At 50.1% G+C, this 20002-nt stretch overlaps 1 protein-coding gene across 1 annotated transcript in view; it reads right to left on the bottom strand.

The window, feature by feature from the left end:
- Positions 1–633: 633 nt before the first annotated feature.
- The window catches only part of SYNJ2 (synaptojanin 2), a 99993-nt gene continuing 80624 nt past the window's right edge, over positions 634–20002 (bottom strand). The window contains 11 exon segments of the mRNA XM_066247808.1: positions 634–4702; positions 6242–6393; positions 8085–8193; positions 9617–9732; positions 11215–11346; positions 13804–13974; positions 14395–14560; positions 15106–15184; positions 15296–15324; positions 15326–15515; positions 19404–19521. Of these exon segments, the coding sequence (XP_066103905.1) occupies positions 3992–4702; positions 6242–6393; positions 8085–8193; positions 9617–9732; positions 11215–11346; positions 13804–13974; positions 14395–14560; positions 15106–15184; positions 15296–15324; positions 15326–15515; positions 19404–19521 (1973 nt within the window). The 3' untranslated portion in view covers positions 634–3991.

Below are 20002 nucleotides of genomic sequence, written 5' to 3'. Positions count from 1 at the left end.
TTTCAAATTCTTAATCATCTCCTCTCAAATCTTCCCTGCCCGTCTGTTCACAATCACTCATTCTTGCTCTCCTACCTCACTGAGTTAGAGGCCATTCTATAGACACAGTTGATGTTGAAACCTCTCTCTCCCACTGAAGAAGGTACTGTAACCAGCTCTTTCATTCCTCCCCATCCAAGTTCAGGGCTGTGCATGCAGATTAAATGACTTCAAAATGGGACTTACTGCCCTGGCCGGTTGGCTCAGTGGTAGAGCGTCGGCCTGGCGTGCAGAAGTCCCAGGTTCGATTCCCGGCCAGGGCACACAGGAGAAGCGCCCATCTGCTTCTTCACCCCTCTCCCTCTCCTTCCTCTCTGTCTCTCTCTTCCCCTCCCGCAGCCGAGGCTCCATTGGAGCAAAGATGGCCCGGGTGCTGGGGATGGCTCCTTGGCCTCTGCCCCAGGCGCTAGAGTGGCTCTGGTCACAACAGAGCGACACCCCAGAGGGGCAGAGCATCGCCCCCTGGTGGGCAGAGTGTCGCCCCCTGGTAGGCATGCTGGGTGGATCCCGGTCAGGCGCATGCGGGAGTCTGTCTGTCTCTCCCCGTTTCCAGCTTCAGAAAAATACAAAAAAAAAAAAAATGGTACTTACTGGTCAGGAAGGACTAGTCATCTTTATTATTTTGAGGCTGTCAGTATACCCTTATTCCTGAAAATCATCAGAAAACATTTATAATATACAGGAATGGGCACAAACAGGTTAAATTACTAACCATCATTACCTAAAAGATAAATCATAAGTAAGGATATGACATAACAATAATAAGACAAATACAAATAAATAACATTAATAATACAAGAATAAACTTTCATATACTCACAATTATAAATCTATTTTTGCCCCCCTCCATGGTTTTTGGTTAATTAGCTAAAAATAAAACTAGACAGGACTTGAAATACTGTTTACTCTCTTCTCCTACCTCTATACAGTAATGCACTCAACAAATCTAGCAGTCTAAGATTTTATAAGAGTTTGCTGTAAGATCTTACAGAAAATAAATTCTAGCATCTTTCACATCTTATAGCTATTATAGCATATATTATATAAAGTTGTGAAAATGGTCCCTACTGGCATTATACAAGTCACAAATTCTTCACCAAATTATTTTTATGCTTTTTCAACTCATTCTGATGGTTGAGAAAAGAACCAAAAACTCAGAGGAATAACTAGTAGTCACATTTCATCCAGAATAGAAATCAAGCCAAAAATGATATCCCAAGGTCCTCTTCAAATCTAAAAACAAATAAGCCAAATTTAAAAAAAAGACAAAACATTTAATAGTTATATATATATTTTTTTTACAATTTCAGTACAAATTATCATTATAGGTATTTTATTAATTGCCAGTCAGCCAACAAATACTTTTTGATGAAATCACTTCATTATAAAGAGAATGTTTTAATACATTACTTTGCTTATACTTAGACCCCTCGGGAGAATTTTATTAAGTGTCCTGAACTTCGACAACTTTAAAACTTTTATAGGAATTGCTCAGGCAGGTGTCCTAATTTCGATCATTTACTGGAACAAATTTTAAATTAGGCAAAAAGTCAGCAATTATGTTGTGAAAGGGAATACAGTAACGAAGATCACAGACCATGTTGAATCGTCAAGTACTGTACCTAAAACACTGCAGTGAACTGTAATGTCTTACAGAACAGCAATGAAATAAACTACAAGGTCACAATAAAGAGCCCTGTGTGGGGGACATCAAAGAAAAACACACACAAAAATACAAAAACCACAGAATAAAATCCCCAGGTGGCAGCGGCTCATTGTCATGGTGATTTGACTGACTGCTGACCTAGAAAATCTACCAACTGTTATGCATTGACTTAAAAGAGAGGGCAATTCCAATTCTTGTTTTTTTTTTAAAGAGAATGTTGGTGTGAGAACCTTATGTAGCAACAGTATGTGTTCACTGAACTTGAACACCCATGATCAAATATTTCAGTTCTTCACATTAAACTACTTGCCCTTTTTCTTATGACCTGCCTCCCAAAGTCAACACAATTCTGTGTGTCACTACTTACTGTCAGATTCTTAAGAAATGAAGTTCTGTTCTCTATACCATTTACTGCTATCAGCTTTCTAGAACAGAAAAGAAACCTGAGGATTAGACCTCTTTCCAGCATTGTAAGCCACTGCTGTGGTACTGACTTTCCCTTGCTTTTCACTGGTTGTATCTGTACCTTGCTTTCAAATTCACCTTCTTTTAGGTGGGGAGAAAAAAGTTATAGAGCAAAGGGTGTTTGAATGAAGAAATCTCGGCTTCCATTTCCAAGTGTACCCTTAGTAGCATTGTGAATGCTGGCAAATCATTGAACTTCTCCAAGCCTACTTTTAACCACCTTGCTTTCTTTCTCCCTCTAAGGCCTTCAAGGGCTGTGTTGTTTATCTGCATCTGTCACAGAGGTGAAAATGAAGTACTTCCTACGGAAGGTGTCCTAATCCCTTTGGGCCAGAAACACCATCTTTTCTGACCAGTCAACTCATGCATCTATTCTCTGTTTATCCTGATGGGTCATCAACACCCTTTTCTTTGATCAGTTTTCAGATGGAATGAGACAATGTGGTAGTTTTGCTTTTGTCTTGAGCGCCAGATTTAAATAACCTGTATCTGCATAGTGGCAATAAGAAATAATTCTGAAAACCCAGGGGTGTGGCCAGTAAAGAGTGGTAATCCCTGGGCTAGATGATCACTGCATCCTAACCATTAGCATTTAGTGTAGGGGTTCCCGGTCACATCAGGGATTACACAGGGCCACTGCGTACGATTCTATGACATGAAAGACTCCTCCATATGGCATGCACCATGCTCAGATTTTGCCAGTGAATTTCTTATTAGCAAAAATGGGAAGCTGACCCCAATTGAAACTCTAGGCCTTACTTAGTAATATTATTTTTAAAATATAGAATAGTAGAGGGTGATGTCTTTCTAAATGATTTAATAGCAAGAAGTGGTGTTGGAGATATATAGGAAAAATGTAGGTTGGGAAAAAAAACAACGTAAAAAACAGTTATAGATAAGCAAACCCAGAAATGCCGGGATCAATACTGCGTGCCACCATGACTTCACGTTTGTGCTTTTATCAGGTGTGGGATAACAGGGAAGGAAAGAACCCACAAGTTTCCTTTAAAGGGGATAGCGTGGAACACTGGTTTAAAGAGCACATCAGGGGTCTAGGACCAGAGCAGTTCATGGAGCACGCACAGCTGAGATGGGACGCAGGAGCCTGTCACAGGTTTATGCCCAAGTGAGGCTCACAGGGTACGCCTTAGAATCCAGACAGTGTGGATCACCACCTCCCACACAGTCAGGGTGAAGACACACGTGCACAAACACAAGGGCTCACACAGGAAGTGGATGGCCCAGCCATCTGGTTGACCTATTTGCTGCTTCTATCTCTGATTTTTTTAACCTGGGGTCAGCGGGCCAGGTATGGCTCTTAATGGTCCCCACTACCTTTTATTGTGAGCCTCCTTATTTTATGCCTCAACCTCCAGGTAGTGCACCAAAAAATTATTCCAAATCTGCAAAATACAAATAAGATTTTAAAAAAAACACCCCGTACACACATAAATTGAAAAACCTTTTAAAATCTGATGGGAGGAGAACTTCTTAGGCGCTATCAGCAAATTCCCTTTTCTAAACTCCACACATTGACTCCACCTCGGGAGGCATTTCATACCAGAGAGGAAACTCACAATGCACAGGTCTGGAATAAAACATCTCTCAGTGGCCAAATAACCATCTCACCGAATAAAGGACACGACTTTTGTAAATGACACCAGAGTGACAGAAGTCTGAATGTTTTTTTCAGTGTGCCTTTAAGCAGATGTCTCTTTTGACTGGGGTGGGGCGGGGAGGCCAATGGGCTTTCATCTGTGAAGTGACACCTAAGGGAGAAGGCACAATTCTGCAAGGAAAGCGCTGTCCACAGTTCCCCACTCATGTTTTTGCCAGTGGGTCAAACACCTGCAGTACTGTCCTCTTGTCCTTGTCACTGATCGTGGGCCAGTGACCCAAGTATTTCTGCCTGTGCTCTTGAGGGGGTTCCTCAGCGGCGGAGCCACTGACTTGCAGCGGGGCTGTGCGCGCCCCTCCCAGGCTCCCGGTCCCCGCATCCAGGGGGTCAGAGCTCTTGGAAAGCCAGGTGTTCTGCAGCAGGTTGGGGTGCTGGAGAAGGCTCCAGAAGGGGTCTTGACAATGCCTCGGATGGGAGGCCACCTCCTGCTTTGGCTCCTTGGGGCCATCAATCCCGGGGCGCACAGTGGGCGAAGTGCCCAGGAGAGGCGGGCGCCCGGGGGGACAGTTGCTGCAGGGGCCGCCACTGCCGCAGGTGAGGTCCTGGAGGAGGTGGCTGTTGGTCTGCAGGACTTGCAGGTGGAAGGCCACGGGGGCCGACTTCTTCCTCTGGGGGGGCACCTGGGGCACCAGAGGTGGCACCTCCAGGAAGAGCTGCACAGCCACCGCAGGGGCACTGTTCGGCGCTGCCTTCCCCACGCATGGCCTCCTCTCTGCGCCTTTCCTGGGCTGAAGCATTCTCGGTTTGGGAACAGGAGGGACTGCCACGAGAGGAGGGGTTTCAGGGCTTGTCTCAGGGGGCCCAATTGTAAACTGGGCAGCCTGCTGCCCAAACTGTTCTTCTGGTGACGTGGGCTGGGGAAAGGCACGACGTAGAGTAGGTGAGAAGCGGCACCGCCGGGCTGGGCTGGGCCAGACCGGGCTGGGGCCGGGGCCGGGGTGGGGGTGGGGGGAGTGGGAACCAGCACTCAGACACTGTCAGCCAGGAGCAGGGAGGGGGTCAAGAGCACATTCTAGCAAATTCGAGATTTGAGAATGTCTGAGATGCAGAAGCGTGACCAGGGACGGAAGAACACGGCAGAAACACACACACACGGTCATGGAACACTGGCGGGTCCCATGAAATACGAGAGTAGAAGCTTTAAAAAACCAGGGCCATGGTGAGTAACACCTGAGATAGGCTTTCCTTTGTGACTGTGGGAAATGGGGTTTATTCCCTCCACGTATTCAAAGCAAGCCTCTCCTGAGCTCCCCGTTTGTGGCGGCAGCTTTGGTAATTCACATGGAAGTCACCTATGTTGTTCCGGCACTAGGCTCATGGAAGGACTAACAGATACGCTTGCTGCTCGAATCTTGGTTATTTACATATAAGCAGAATGGAAAATTTTAGCCCAGACACTGTCTTTGCTCCGTTCGAATTCAAAACCACCCAGAAGGCCACACCCGCACCGGTGCACACTGAAGCCCTTGTACCAAAACCGCTACCTACGGTTTTTAGGCATCAGCCTTTCAGTGTTTTCTTTGGTTCTTTAGAAAACCAACAGTAAACACGGTCCCTTCTCAGCCGCCTCTGACTGGCCTCCCTGGGCAGCGGGCTGGGGACAACGCTTTAGTTTCTGCCCCTGGCTTTTCAGAGAAAAGGCAAAGTGCATCCAGGCGAAGAGGAGGAGGAATAGGGAGGAAAGGGCAGATGCAGAGTCAACGTGGCCAGAGGAGGAGACAGCGAGCTCGGAGTGAGGCCGGCGCACAGGCCACGGTTCACACGTCCGTCTGCAGGCAGAAAAGCGGCAGCCATCTGTCACCACCAGCAAGGGGTTACCGAGGATCCGGCACTAGACCACTGAGGTCAAACGGAAGATCCAGATTCCTCTAGAGGTGCCAGTCTTTGGGCTGCTACTGTCCTGACAAACTCATGTCTCTGAAGCAGCAAGCAAGGCTGAGAAGCTGGAGAGCGAGAGCAGAACACAATCTGCAAGAAAAGTGGCGAGAAAAGCGGTGGCGCCTCCAGCGTCCCAGGCCCAAGGCCGCTCATCCGGGCACCGGTGACGGTCCCTCCAATGCAAACAAAACCTGGCCCATGCGAAACCACACACGCACAACACAGACTACATTCACCACAGGAAATCCTGGACCACGTGGCACCAGGAACCCCACCGCGACTCGATGTGGGGCTCAGCCAGGATGGGTGAGAGAGACCTCCACACCGTGTCCCTGTGTGGTGAGAAGTTCCTGGGTGTTCTGCTCAGCGAGCCGGGATACAAAGGAGAAGCTTTCTCCAAGGGGGGCTATGCCAGGGACTCATGGACGTGTATGGAGAGACATCAACAGAGATGCCATTCCTACCTAACAAGATGTCTGCGCAAATCGTCAGATGTGGAGGCGACTGGTTCTTACCTTCCCGGTCCTCCTCAAGGTTGGCTTCTTGATGGCAGGGACTCTGGGCATGGGCCAAGGGGGCAGGAGCAGGGCCACCCCCACCATGGGCTCTGGTTTGGAGGCCCCTTGGTCCCTCAGGGCTGCGGCATTTAGGGCTTCTCCAGGGGCACCTGAAACATACAAGTGTGTGGCTAAAGTGGGCGGGACAAGGCACTCCACTGCACGAGGCGGTCTGCATCCTGAGGGTAGTCACCAATGCACTGCGTTTCCTTCTTCCTAAAACAAATGTTCGAGGGCTGTCAGGCCAACTGGCTAGGGCTGGGTAATCACCAATGCACTGCGTTTCCTTCTTCCTAAAACAAATGTTCGAGGGCTGTCAGGGCCAACTGGCTAGGGCTGGGTAATCACCAATGCACTGCGTTTCCTTCTTCCTAAAACAAATGTTCGAGGGCTGTCAGGGCCAACTGGCTAGGGCTGGCCCTGGGCATCTCATGCTTACCTGCCCAACAGCACAGGGAGCTGGGTCGTGGGTGGTTGAGGGCACATCAGGGGCGCCCTGACATCACATGCAGAGATATACGTGTATGTATGTGCCTTTCTTCCGGGAGATGACCCAGAACTCCTTAAAATCTCAGTAGAACCCATGACCAAGAAAATGTTCAGTTTGGACTCCAGGTCAGTTTCAAACCTCTAACCTCCATATCCATAGAATATATATTTTAAAAATGGCAATATGATTCATATACCATAAACTGTGCAGTCGTGGTTTTTAGTGTATTCACAAAATTCTGCACCTGTCACCGCTGTCTAATTCCAGGACGTCTTCCTCACCCTGAAAGAAAGCCCACACATACCCACAGCATGCACTCCCCATCACCCTCTCTCTAGCCCCTGGAAACACTAGAACTTTCTGTCTCTGTAGATTTGCCTGTTCTGCAAACTTCACATAAATAGGATATGTGTGTTTGTCTACATATAGCATACTATTTTCAAGATTCACCCACGGTATAGTATGTATCACTACTCCATTCTTTATCATGGCTGAAAATAATATTCCATCGTGTAGTTATACCACATTTTACCAGTTTATCAATTGACAGACACCTGAGTGGTTATATACAATGGTAGTTATATTTTAAAATAAAAAAATGTTTTTTAATACTTAGAAATAAATTTAAATAAGAAAGAAACCACTTGGTGACATTGTTCCTACAACAGTATTTCTTATCCTCTTAATTTATGCCCTCCTTCGATGTTATTTGAAAATCCCATGTAAGTTAAATAACCCCACTGAAAACAAATCAGGCAATTGTAACTGCATGTGGCTTGTCAGGCGATGTAACCTCCCCCTTCCAAAATCAACACAAGTTAGGTACCAGTGATTTCAATACATGAGGGAGATTCCAAGGTAAAATATGAATAACACGGGTTATATGAAGTAACAGCAACTAAATTAACAAACAGCAAAGAACCTACCATTGGCTGGTAATTTAGAAAGAGGATCTTGTGTCTCAAACCGGGATGCACACCCAGCTCTCCCTTCTTAAAGCGGAATGCGTTTGTGCCTGGAGCCCTTTCCTAGTGCCCTTTCCTAAAATTCATTTTTGTTTATTTCAATCTCCCCCTTCCGTGGGAGAGATTGTTTCATAACCCTGGGATTCATTTTATATATACACTTAACTAAATTTATATATATAACTTTAAATGGACAAGACATCTTAGTAGTGGAATTTTATGAAATGTTGCTAATGGGTGCTTTCATTTAATACTGCTTTAGAAAAAAGAAGAAGTTATTTTCTCATCTTGGCCCCTCTAGCAGGAGCAGGAAACTAAAGGGAGCCCAGTGACCAGGAACACCTACCTCCTCCGGCTTCCAGGAGACATCGGATTGCTGCCTCCGCCTCCTGAGCATTTGTGGTTTTGATCTGCTTGACATCATAAGGTTTGCTTATCCCAGTCCTGGCTCTGGGCTTGAGGACAGAATCAGGAAGAGAAGGGGTATTACCGTGGGTAGGGAAACAGCCTCACCTGGCCAATTTGCTGAGTACTGACCTGTCCCTGGCACTCCCTCAGATGGTGACTAAGACACAGTCCTGTCTACGCTGCATCCTACGCCCCTTTCTCCTCCAGGAGCACTTGCGTGCCGAGAAGAGGAACGCAGTTGATTTCAGAGTGCAGAACCCCCGTCTCCCAAACCGGGTGGTTACAGGGTTTTGCAGTGTGGACAAGCCATCCTCTGACCTTATTGCAATAACTGGGAAAGAGTCAGAAAGCGAATCAGGAGCCATGCCTTCCACCCAGCTGAGCGATGAAAACACTTATAGATGTTTCCTTGGAAATGCCTTTTCCCCCAACCAGTGGTGGCACAGAGGATAGAGTGTAAACCCGGAATATGCTGTGGTCACAGGTTAGAAACCCCGAGGTCCCCAGTTTGAGTGCAGGGTTTCTGGCTTGAGCACAGGATCGTTGACATGATCTCAAAGTCACCGGCTTAAGCTCAAAGGTAGCTAGCTGGCTTGAGCAAAGGGTCGCTGGCTCAGCAGGAGCCCAGTGGTCAAGGCACGTAGTAGCTAGCAATCAATGAACTAAAGTGATGCAACTATGAGTTGATGCTTTTCTTTCCCTCCCTCCCCTTCAAAAACAAACAAAAAAAAGAAAGTTACATTTCTATCTCTAGGTCCCCTTTGGTGACCTGCCTGCATTCCTGCAAACCACGGATGTGTAGTCAAGCCCCTGCCCCTGCGGTGACCACCTGGGCTCCTGGCCCAGCTCCCTGTACCTCCAGGGACACATTAGCTTCCACCAGCACCAGCACCACCACACCCTGATCCCATGACCTTCACTTACAGTCTTTAGCAGCTCAGTGCCACCCTTTGGAACTCCCTCTAAAACCCAGCAAAAGTGGTATTATCACCTGTCCCTACTGCATTATTTAGGCCCACCAGGTCTCTTTCTAGCTCCTTTTCTCAGGCAACTTTACTCAAGAATGATCCTAATTTTGTCCAGACAATGGATCTGAATTTCTCCATTCTTTCCCCTACCAAGCACTGCCCTACACACCAAGGTCAAAGCCAGGCATTGGCAGAAAGAGAAGCAGGTGCATCTAGAAACCAACAAGCCCTCCCCACAGAGACACTTGGGTTTTCCATCAACGTGATTTCTCTCTAATGCTCTGCATGACTGTGTAGAAGCCCATAAAAGACCTACGACTAAGTTACAGGATTTGAGGATAAGCAGGTGGACAGGTAGAGGATTAGAGAGAGAGAGAGATCTGTATATTTCACTGAAAGAGGGTGACTGTGGGTGATCTTAGGGGCTGAGGGTGAACCACAGGGCCAACTCCTTGGGTTTGGGATGTCTGTTTCGCTTTGAGCCAGAGACAGAAGAACTCACTGCTTGCTGAGGTGCTCCTGGCAGGAGCTTTGCTGTCTGCACGATGGAATACTGCCCGTGGGTGCCGGAGGAGATGGACACATCCAAGGCCGACTTTTTCACCATTAATCCTGCTGTAGAAACCAACAAGAGCAAAGTCTTAATCTCAGGGCTGCTACTGACTGCTTCCAGGCAAATTCCCAGCCAGCCGACAGCGAGGAAGGTCAGAGGAGTCTGATGGTCCAGCAGGAGCACAGAGGCAGTTAGGGTCTGAGTATGCACAGGGAGTAGTTTTCTCTGGGACAGCAATTATTTCAAAGAAAATGTTAATCTGATATATTAGGGGGTTCAAATATGATATAAAGACTTAAGTGGTTTTAAATACACTACTGTTACTAGGACCAAATTTTAAAAATGTTTTATGGGCAAAAGTCTAAAAAAAAAAATCCCAAAGCAGGTCAATAATCTATGCTAAATTATACCTGTGGCTATTAACAAATCATGTCCTAGAACAACACTTAATGACTGAGACATCAGATGAAAGACAAACGCTCAAACAAAATGGGTAACAACTTTGTAAAAAACATTGAAATAAAAAATTGTCCTTATAGATATAGATATGTATAATTGGAGAAAGGCTGGCAGTCTTTTGATTAATAGCTGTCATCTCTAGGTAGTCAAAGGAAATTAAAATTTTAATTCTTTCTTATATTTATTTACTTTTGTAAATTTTCCCACAAAAATATATGCTATCACATTAAAATTTTTTATTTATATTTTATCTTCTAAGCAGCAACACAGAAAAGTAAGAGAGACACTTAGAAAGCCATGTGTTTCGGGTGTGCTGTTGGTTGCCATGGTGACGTGCGCCAAGGTGGACCCAGTTCTGAAAGTAAAGCCTTAGCAATATCTGCGTTCAATTGTCACATATTGGGGATCTGGGGCAGTAAGCAGCAGGGTAACCAGAAACAGAGCAGAAGCATGTCACAACTTTACTTTCCAGTTATGAATGCAAGTCTAAGGGGCAAAGCATGGTGTTCTGAGGAGCCCGGAAGAACAGCAGCTCCCATGAGACCTGGGCGGGGGGGGGGGGCTTGTCTGCAGGTCCCAGCCAGAACGCCCAGAGCCCCCAGGCCTGGGCTCGCAGACAGGAGACACCGGGCAGAGGCAGGCATGCTGTCACCTTGCCCGTTAGGGCACCGGGGTCCACTCAGCGGAGAAAGGGCTGGCAGCAGGCCAGGGGAGAGGATTCTGAAAGATGCTGTGGGGATGGGGTGGGGTGCGGGGGGGGGGGGCGGGCGGAAGAAGCGACAAAACTCCTCCTCAGCCTGCTGAGACCCCGATTTTCCTAAGGTTTTGCCCGGGAAGCAGCTTACAGCCAACCAAGCACAGCCACAGGAAGACCAAGAGTAGCTCTACAAAGGGGTCACTCAAGTGGCACGAGAAGCACAGCTGTCTCTGGTCGACATCAAACATGCCACAGGGCTGAGAAAAAAAGGGACCCAAGGTGGACAGAGTGCACGGTGGGGCTGAAGGGGACGGACAGCCATTGGTTCAGCAGCAGGAAGTACGCAGTTATTCCCAGCAGGCACAAAGCCCAAAGCAGCAAAGTTTTACTTGGAAGGGGGGTCTCTGCGGTGGGTGAGGTGGCCGAGGCCTATTGGGAACCGACAGAGACCTACTTGGAGAACAGTGGCGGAGGTCCCCAACAGCTTCCAGCTCCTGCTTTAGCTCCACCAGGTCGGCGTCATCTGGAGGACACGGCGGAATGTGAGTGAGGGGAGTCGGGTCAGGCGCAGGTGTGCACATAGCCGCCTGGGGCAGGAGGAGCTCCTGAAGGACAGCTGAAGTGTCCCCTCACTGCTGGCAAGGCAGGGGAAGGACAGCCAGTGCTTGCTTGGAACTGTCAGTGAGCCCAAGACAAGATCTGTTGTCCAGACATAAACGACACTGGAATATTTTACAGTACAGAGACAGAGGCAAGTGCCCTTCTAGAACAAGACGTCTGCACAGAGTCGGGGGGGGGGGGAGCAAGTTAAAAACCAGAGCCCCTCATTTTAAAGCCATCATTCTAAAAACATGACAACTGTTTGGGAAGCTGAGAATAACTTCCTGTCTCTACCAATGAGGCAAGACACGCCCCTAGAATGCAGTGTCCCCGAGCGCTCAAGTCCCCAACACTGCAGCCCAGGGCCAGCTCTTTCACAAGTGTCATCATCCTGATCTGTCCTGCCAAGACCTTCCAAGTCTAAGAGCAGCACGAGGAAAGGACTTTGGATTTTATTACATAGACTTTTTTTTTTGTATTTTTCTGAAGCTGGAAACGGGGAGGCAGTCAGACAGACTCCCGTATGAGCCCGACTGGGATCCACCCGGCACGCCCACCAGGGGGCAATGCTCTGCCCATCCGGGGCATCGCTCTGTCGTGACCAGAGCCAGTCTAGCGTCTGAGGCAGAGGCCAAGGAGCCATCCCCAGCGCCTGGGCCATCCTTTGCTCCAATGGAGCCTCAGCTGCAGGAGGGGAAGAGAGAGACAGAGAGGAAGGAGGGGGGAGGGGTGGAGAAGCAGATGGGCACCTCTTCTGTGTGCTCTGGCCGGGAATCAAACCTGGGACTTCCACATGCCAGGCCGACGCTCTACCACTGAGCCAACCGGCCAGGGCCTATTACGTAGACATTTATCACATACAAATCTGGAACAGTTTTGGGTCCTCCCTGGCACACTACAACACAGCCTGGTTCAATTCATTTTGGCTCAGACACCCCGTCCCTCATATCCACAGCTGCACACCATGAGATGTGAGGTTGAGCTGGGAGAAGTGGGGGTTCTCCTTCTGATTACCCAGCGGGTGAATACATCTCAATGCCCACTGGGTGGCCGGGCAGCCTACACAGCCCCTGTGCCCCCAGTCTGCATTCAGAGAGGCATCTGGACTCATGTCTGTCCTGCCCTAGACAGGCTGCTGGAATGAAGCCCCACTGCAGAAAAGGGCCACCTCTTATCTGAAGAGCACATCCCGACGGCCACTTCCACAGCAGGGCAGGAGCCCTCTGGACCAGTCATGCACAGCCTCTGCCCCCTGGGGATTCCTGGGGCCCAGCCCACCTCCGCCCAATCCCCATCTCCATGCTGGGGCTCAGGAACCTGTCAGTCCCCGGGCTCCTGATGGATCAATCAGCCAGGCTACTAACTAGCTTTGGGACTGCTACCCAGTCAAAGAAATCTGGGGGTCTGTGCACCTCTCCTGGCAACATACCTTCCCTGGGAAGCATCTCAATTCACTTTCAACCCTGTTCTCTGTTTTCAGCCCCGGCTCCGAGGGTCCTGACACAAGGCTGAGCCCTGCCCTTGCCCCTGCTGGGCACAGAGTTCCTCCGACAGAAGACACGATGACCGACAGCAGGAGGCACACGTGACTGCAGCTGGGTCTGCACTCTACAAACCACCCCTCTCCAGCCCACGAATGCTAGGGGGTTTTAAAACCACCCAAGAGTGACTATACCCTATAATCTAGGGATGCGCAGTTCAATCCATATGGCTCTCAGTCCCTCTACCGTCTAAGCGTATAATGTCATTAATCACATATATAATCACATAATGTATAAAATTATTACGGTGTAATAACATCATGGTTTAAGAAGGTAACAACAGACCAGCAGCTCAGGATACAGATACTGAATAGGTCTTTCATGGGATGGAATCAGAAAAGTTTTGAAAAGGAAAAAAAATCCAACATAAAACCAGTTCAGAGCTGTGGCATTTGAATACACAGGAGAAACAGGAATCATCATGAATCTGGGATATCACAGGGGCACTGATCGTTGTGAAAATCACACAGGTCACTAGAGGGAATCAGTGTGGTGGTAGCTGACACTGTCCCAGCGCCCAGCCCACTGCTTGCTAGGCCTTTGTGTTTCAGCCCTTATGGGATGGGCGCACCCGACATCACGCACAGATGCTGAGAGAGAACTTGGTACTGAAGGCTAGTTAGAAAAGGGAGGTCATAAAAAGGAAGAAGAAGAGAGAAAGAGAGAGAAGAGAGGGGAGGGAGGAGGGGAGGGGAGGGAGGGAAGGGAAGAAGAGGGGAGGAAGGGAGAGGGGGAGGGGGAGGAGAGAGAGAGAGAGAAGAGGAAGAGAAGAGGAAGAGAAGAGGAAGAGAAGAGAAGAGAAGAGAAGAGAAGAGAAGAGAAGAGGAGGCCCAAGCTACCTTTGTAGGTCAGATGCTGCTGCTTCTTGGTTCGTGCCGGTGACTTGCTGGGAGGCGCTGCTGCTGTGGAGCTGGGAGCATCGGAAAGGTCATTGCCCCCCAGGTCACTGTCTGAGACCACAGGCTGACTTAGTTCGTCCAAAAAGTCATCGTCATCTTCGAGAATATCCCCTTGAGGAACAAGTGAGTCACAGAACACAATTAGGGTGGGGGCCTAGCCCGTCGTGGGCAGGCCTGTTTCAATAGGGCCCGTGGCTTGCATCAGGACCCACGGCCAGCAGCTAGCAGGCCGCAGGAACCCGCGTGTCAGCAGGGATGGGTGTGGATTCCATTCCTGCCTGGGATGGGGACCAAAACCAGGGCCCTGACATCCTCCTCACCACCGTTTTCAGTGCAAGTTCAGACGTCTCCATGTCCTACCGACCGTTTCGCACATCATCCTACACTTGAGTGCTCCCCACCTCATCGCACTCCCAGGACCCTCTGTGACCTCTCTGAGGCCGGCTCTTAGAGGGGCTCTTGACAGTCTGTGGGAGAAACCTGTCTGCCCACCTCGCCATCCCGACCGGGAAGGCCTCAGGGGTCACTCACCTTCGGACTCGTAGTCCAAGCTCGTGAAGTCGAAGTTCTCCAGCAAGCAGGAGTTGGCCGTGGGCGACACGGAGGCCGTGCTGTCCCACTTCCGGAGGATCTCCTCCTGCAAGCCCCTGAGCCAGTTCTTGGTCTTGGGGCGGATCTTCACCGCTCTGCCTTTCACCTGTAAGGGACAGCGGCCGGCCCAGAATGAACGCAGGAGCCGGCAACCCGCCCCGGTCCCCAGTGCTGCTCGCACAAACTCAGGGGCGGGAGCTGGGCCAATCTTCATGTGGGCTGAGAAAAACAGAGGTGGGTCCAGACCTCGGGCAGGCTCGCGTTTGGTCTAAATGAAGGTCAAACTGTTGTCTCGACTCGAGCTTTCCGTTCCGTGTGGATTTAATATCAGGATGTTATCAAAACAGAAACGACCTGAGCTGCCTGTTCCAAAATATACTCTAAAGAGAAAGATCCCAACACTCCCCCACATGGAGGTGAGCGAAGACAGGCCCCCTGACTCAGCAGGAACCAGACTCTAAAACTCACTCTTTTTCCCAAATTCTACAGGAAACCAGGGCAGGACATTAGACACGTCTACAAACACACCAGAACCAGACTCCAGATGAAGAGTCCAAGCTCCTGTCCTTATGGGGCACCACAGGGTGAGGAGAGGGGACAACGTGACCCCGTGGCTGCTTGGGACAACCCTGGGGACCAAGCACGAGGCACCTGCATGCCGTCCACATCCAGGACGCTGAGAGCCGAGTGACTGTCCGCAAAGGTCACCAGCATCTGCCCTTGGTTGATCCTGGAGCAAAGGAAACGTGCCGAGTCAACCCGAGCGAGCCTCGGCAGCCCCCACGGCTCTGCGGGGTCCCCGACACTGGAACCCACGCCGGCGGGGGCAGCGGCTGGTTACCTGACAAGAACGATTGTCCCGTAGGTTCCCCAAGGTCTGCATGAGCTCAGTGCGCACGTCCTCGGGAAACTTGTTCTTCTCCTCTGAGGTTGGTGACTGAAGGTTGATGATGACAGTGGCGTCCAGGGGGTCCTGGAAAGAGGACACTTCCTGGAACACCCTCTTCCGAGCACCTACGTCCACTTCTTGAACTTTCACCTCTACGATGGCCAGCATGGGTCTGTGTGAGACACGGAGGGAAGGTGGGGACGGTTAACCTGGGGCAGCATCGCCCCCACCCCCACCTCAGCCTTAGGCTCCTCCATGGACACCAAACACCATGGCCTCTGATGTGGTCCCAGAGGGGCTCCTGCAGCCTTGCTGGCCTGTCCTAGGGTTTCAGTCTTCACCATTTCCCAACCTTGGTGTTATCTCAGCTTTTTTTTTCTGAAGTTAGAAGTGAGGAGGCAGACAGACAGACTCCCACTTTGGCCTGACCGGGATCCACCCGGCACGCCCACCAGGGGGTGATGCTCTGCCCACCAGGGGGCGTCACTTTGTTGCAACCAGAGCCATTCTAGTGTCTGAGGCGGAGGCCATGGAGCCATCCTCAGTGCCCGGGTCAACTTTGCTCCAATGGAGCCTTGACTGTGGAAGGGGAAGAGAGAAATAGAGAGGAAAGAGGGGGGAAGGGTAAAGAAGCAGATGGGCGCTTCTCCTGTGTGCTGACTGAGAATCAAACCCGGGACTTCCACATGCCAGGCGGACACTCTACCACTAAGCCAACTGGCCAGGGCCCTATCTTGGCATTTTTATCCAAGGATGAGTTGAGAGAAAATGATACCGGCCATCCAAATAAAATGTTTAACTTAAAAAACAATTAACTTAGCAAGTAAAAAGGCAAATAATTAACAGCACATGTAATAGAATCCTAATATTCTACTATTATATATAATATATACATCCATAAGTATGTTTGCACATGACACTACACACAGGCTACTGTGTTGGTGAAAGTTCTTCTAACGTATGTGAAAAATGCAGTGGGGAAGACGCCTATCCCACCATCACTGGCCACGGCCGCAGGGGGCGGGGCTGCAGGGGATTCACTAGTTTACATATATTTTCCCCTAGTTGTTGATAAATAAGACCTTCTGCTTCTGTTATTAGAAAGACCAGTAAATGTCTAAGATGCACCTCAAACCAGTGTGTCCAAATCTAATCTGCCCCTGCCAGACTGCCCAGCCCTGCAAATGCTGCTCCGTCCTTCTAGTATTCAGGTCAAAACCCCTGCAGTCACCCTCCTTTCCTTTCACCCCCCCCCTGCTTCCCAGCCACCAGCCAATTCTATTGGCTGCACTTCCAACATCAACAGAATCCAACCACTCCCCACCTGGGTGACCCCGACCACCCTGGTCCAGAGCCAGTTCCCCATCTTCCCCTGCTCACTGCTGGGCTCTCCAGCCCCTGTTTGCCCAGTCCTGAACATTCACTGCCATGCCCCCGGAATGCCCTTCCCCCAATACCCACATGGCTCACACTCTCATTCCTGCAGGGCCTGGCCCCATGGTCCCCCTGTCCGAGGGGTACTCCCTGGAGCCTGTGTATGATATAGCGCTGACCCCTATCTCACCGCTGCCACTGCTGGTTTTTCTTTCACAGCATTTGTATTTGTTTACTGCCTGTCCTCACTAGAAAATCCTCCGAGAGCATGGTCTCCTCTGTGCTATTCACTGTTGAGCCTCGATGCCAGGAACAGGCCCCAACACAGAAGGCCCCTCCATAAACAGCGTTTAAATGAATGCTTCTAAACACACTCACTGAACTAGCAAACCCGGAAGTCATGCATCTGAATATTTCTCGAGGTTCATTTCTCAGTGTATACCGTCCACAACAGGTTCCAAAGCCCTTACACGTATGGGGAGATCGAGACCCACCAACTCACTTAATTTATTCTCTTGTAAAAGCTGAAACAAACACGCAAATTTTGGGAGCATCTGTGGGAAGAGCCGTTGTCGCCCCCCAATGCCACTCTCTGCGCCTTTAAAGCTGGTCTACCAGATGAGCGTCCCTCTGATGCCATGCACAGAGAACTGACAGACCTCTGCTGAGTGTCGCATCCATAATGCAGGATGCACGGGCCGACCCAGCGGCCCAGAGCATTCAGAGACTAAAACCCTATGGTGTTTGTAAAACATCAGTTGGCTGCTGAATGAGTGGGTAAACCCATGGACGCGTTTGTAACACTGGACAGCAGCTGAACCCATGGATGCCTTTACTGTAACACTGGACAGCAGCTGAACCCATGGACGCCTTTACTGTAATACTGGACAGCAGCTGACCCCGTGGACGCGTTTACTGTAACACTGGACAGCAGCTGACCCCGTGGACGCGTTTACTGTAACACTGGACAGCAGCTGACCCCGTGGACGCGTTTACTGTAACACTGGACAGCAGCTGAGCCCGTGGACGCGTTTACTGTAACACTGGACAGCAGCTGACCCCGTGGACGCGTTTACTGTAACACTGGACAGCAGCTGACCCCGTGGACGCGTTTACTGTAACACTGGACAGCAGCTGAACCCGTGGACGCGTTTACTGTAACACTGGACAGCAGCTGAACCCGTGGACGCGTTTACTGTAACACTGGACAGCAGCTGACCCCGTGGACGCGTTTACTGTAACACTGGACAGCAGCTGAACCCGTGGACGCCTTTACTGTAACACTGGACAGTAGCTGAGCCCGTGGACGTTTTTACTGTAACACTGGACAGCAGCTGACCCCGTGGACGCGTTTACTGTAACACTGGACAGCAGCTGAACCCGTGGACGCGTTTACTGTAACACTGGACAGCAGCTGACCCCGTGGACGCGTTTACTGTAACACTGGACAGCAGCTGACCCCGTGGACGCGTTTACTGTAACACTGGACAGCAGCTGAACCCGTGGACGCGTTTACTGTAACACTGGACAGCAGCTGACCCCGTGGACGCGTTTACTGTAACACTGGACAGCAGCTGAACCCGTGGACGCGTTTACTGTAACACTGGACAGCAGCTGAACCCGTGGACGCCTTTACTGTAACACTGGACAGTAGCTGAGCCCGTGGACGTTTTTACTGTAACACTGGACAGCAGCTGACCCCGTGGACGCGTTTACTGTAACACTGGACAGCAGCTGACCCCGTGGACGCGTTTACTGTAACACTGGACAGCAGCTGAGCCCGTGGACGCGTTTACTGTAACACTGGACAGCAGCTGACCCCGTGGACGCGTTTACTGTAACACTGGACAGCAGCTGACCCCGTGGACGCGTTTACTGTAACACTGGACAGCAGCTGACCCCGTGGACGCGTTTACTGTAACACTGGACAGCAGCTGAACCCGTGGACGCGTTTACTGTAACACTGGACAGCAGCTGAACCCATGGACGCCTTTACTGTAACACTGGACAGTAGCTGAGCCCGTGGACGTTTTTACTGTAACACTGGACAGCAGCTGACCCCGTGGACGCGTTTACTGTAACACTGGACAGCAGCTGAGCCCGTGGACGCGTTTACTGTAACACTGGACAGCAGCTGACCCCGTGGACGCGTTTACTGTAACACTGGACAGAAGCTGAACCCATGGACGTTTTTACTGTAACACTGGAAGCAGCTGACCCCGTGGACGCGTTTACTGTAACACTGGACAGAAGCTGAACCCGTGGACGTTTTTACTGTAACACTGGACAGCAGCTGAACCCATGGACGCCTTTACTGTAATACTGGACAGCAGCTGCAAACGAACGTGCCAGATCTATAATGTCGAAGTGACTGCATCTCAAAGACATCACAGGGCACACAAGCAAGCGGCCCAATGACATTATGAGAATTTAAGTGACACAAAATATGACCGGTTGTGTCTTTGAAATTTTCATAAATGATGTCATTGAGGGTTCCGAGTGATGACATGCTCACGCTCACTAATTCTCGGTGGTGGGTACACAGCTATTTGTCTGACTGCTCTTTGTTCCTCACTGTGTCTCACACACACACAATCGGACAAGGACAGCGGGTCATCCCCCGTGGGGAGCAGCAGACATTGCCTGCCCAGCAGGGGAGCATGGGCCGGGGCAGCGAGGCCGGTACCTGTGATCAGACACCTGCAGCTCTGCTCGGCCGTAATACTTGAGGGCTCCGGGAGATCAGGCATGTCTGACTTTGGTGTCAGCGTCTAGGTCGTTGTCTAGAAGGTTGAGTTCTTCAGCTACGCACAGAAATCCAATCAAGAGACCCAGAGACAACAGAAAATTCCATCAACATACACGAATGCCGATTATAGAACTTGTACAACAAAAGGTGGATCACAAGCCTCAGACTCGGTTGCTCTGACCCCTTGGGCTTGAAACCACACCAAGGTGGCCTTGGATCTGGGGTAAAAATCTCCCATGTGTATTATCCAAAACAGTAAGACCAGCCCCTCTTGTTTCCCCTCAGTGGGCATAGTCGGGGGGAGGGGGGACAGAAATCGTGCTGTGAGGTGTCTATCCCCGGACATGGACACAGGAGGTCTGCAGCCCTCTGAAAACCAGGAGGTGCTGACACTAAGAACACAAAGGCCTCTCAGTGCCCTGGGGCTATGCAAGTGTGTCCACAGACTGAGCTGAACGAAAATGTATCTTTTCAACCTGCAGAGGTGGTGATTTCCTGGCTTTGAAATTCCAGCATATGCCTCATCAGAGAAGTTT

The sequence above is a fragment of the Saccopteryx bilineata genome, chromosome 12 (assembly GCF_036850765.1).
Source record: "Saccopteryx bilineata isolate mSacBil1 chromosome 12, mSacBil1_pri_phased_curated, whole genome shotgun sequence".
Classification (NCBI taxonomy): domain Eukaryota; kingdom Metazoa; phylum Chordata; class Mammalia; order Chiroptera; family Emballonuridae; genus Saccopteryx; species Saccopteryx bilineata.
This window is presented reverse-complemented; position numbering and strand designations above follow the sequence as displayed.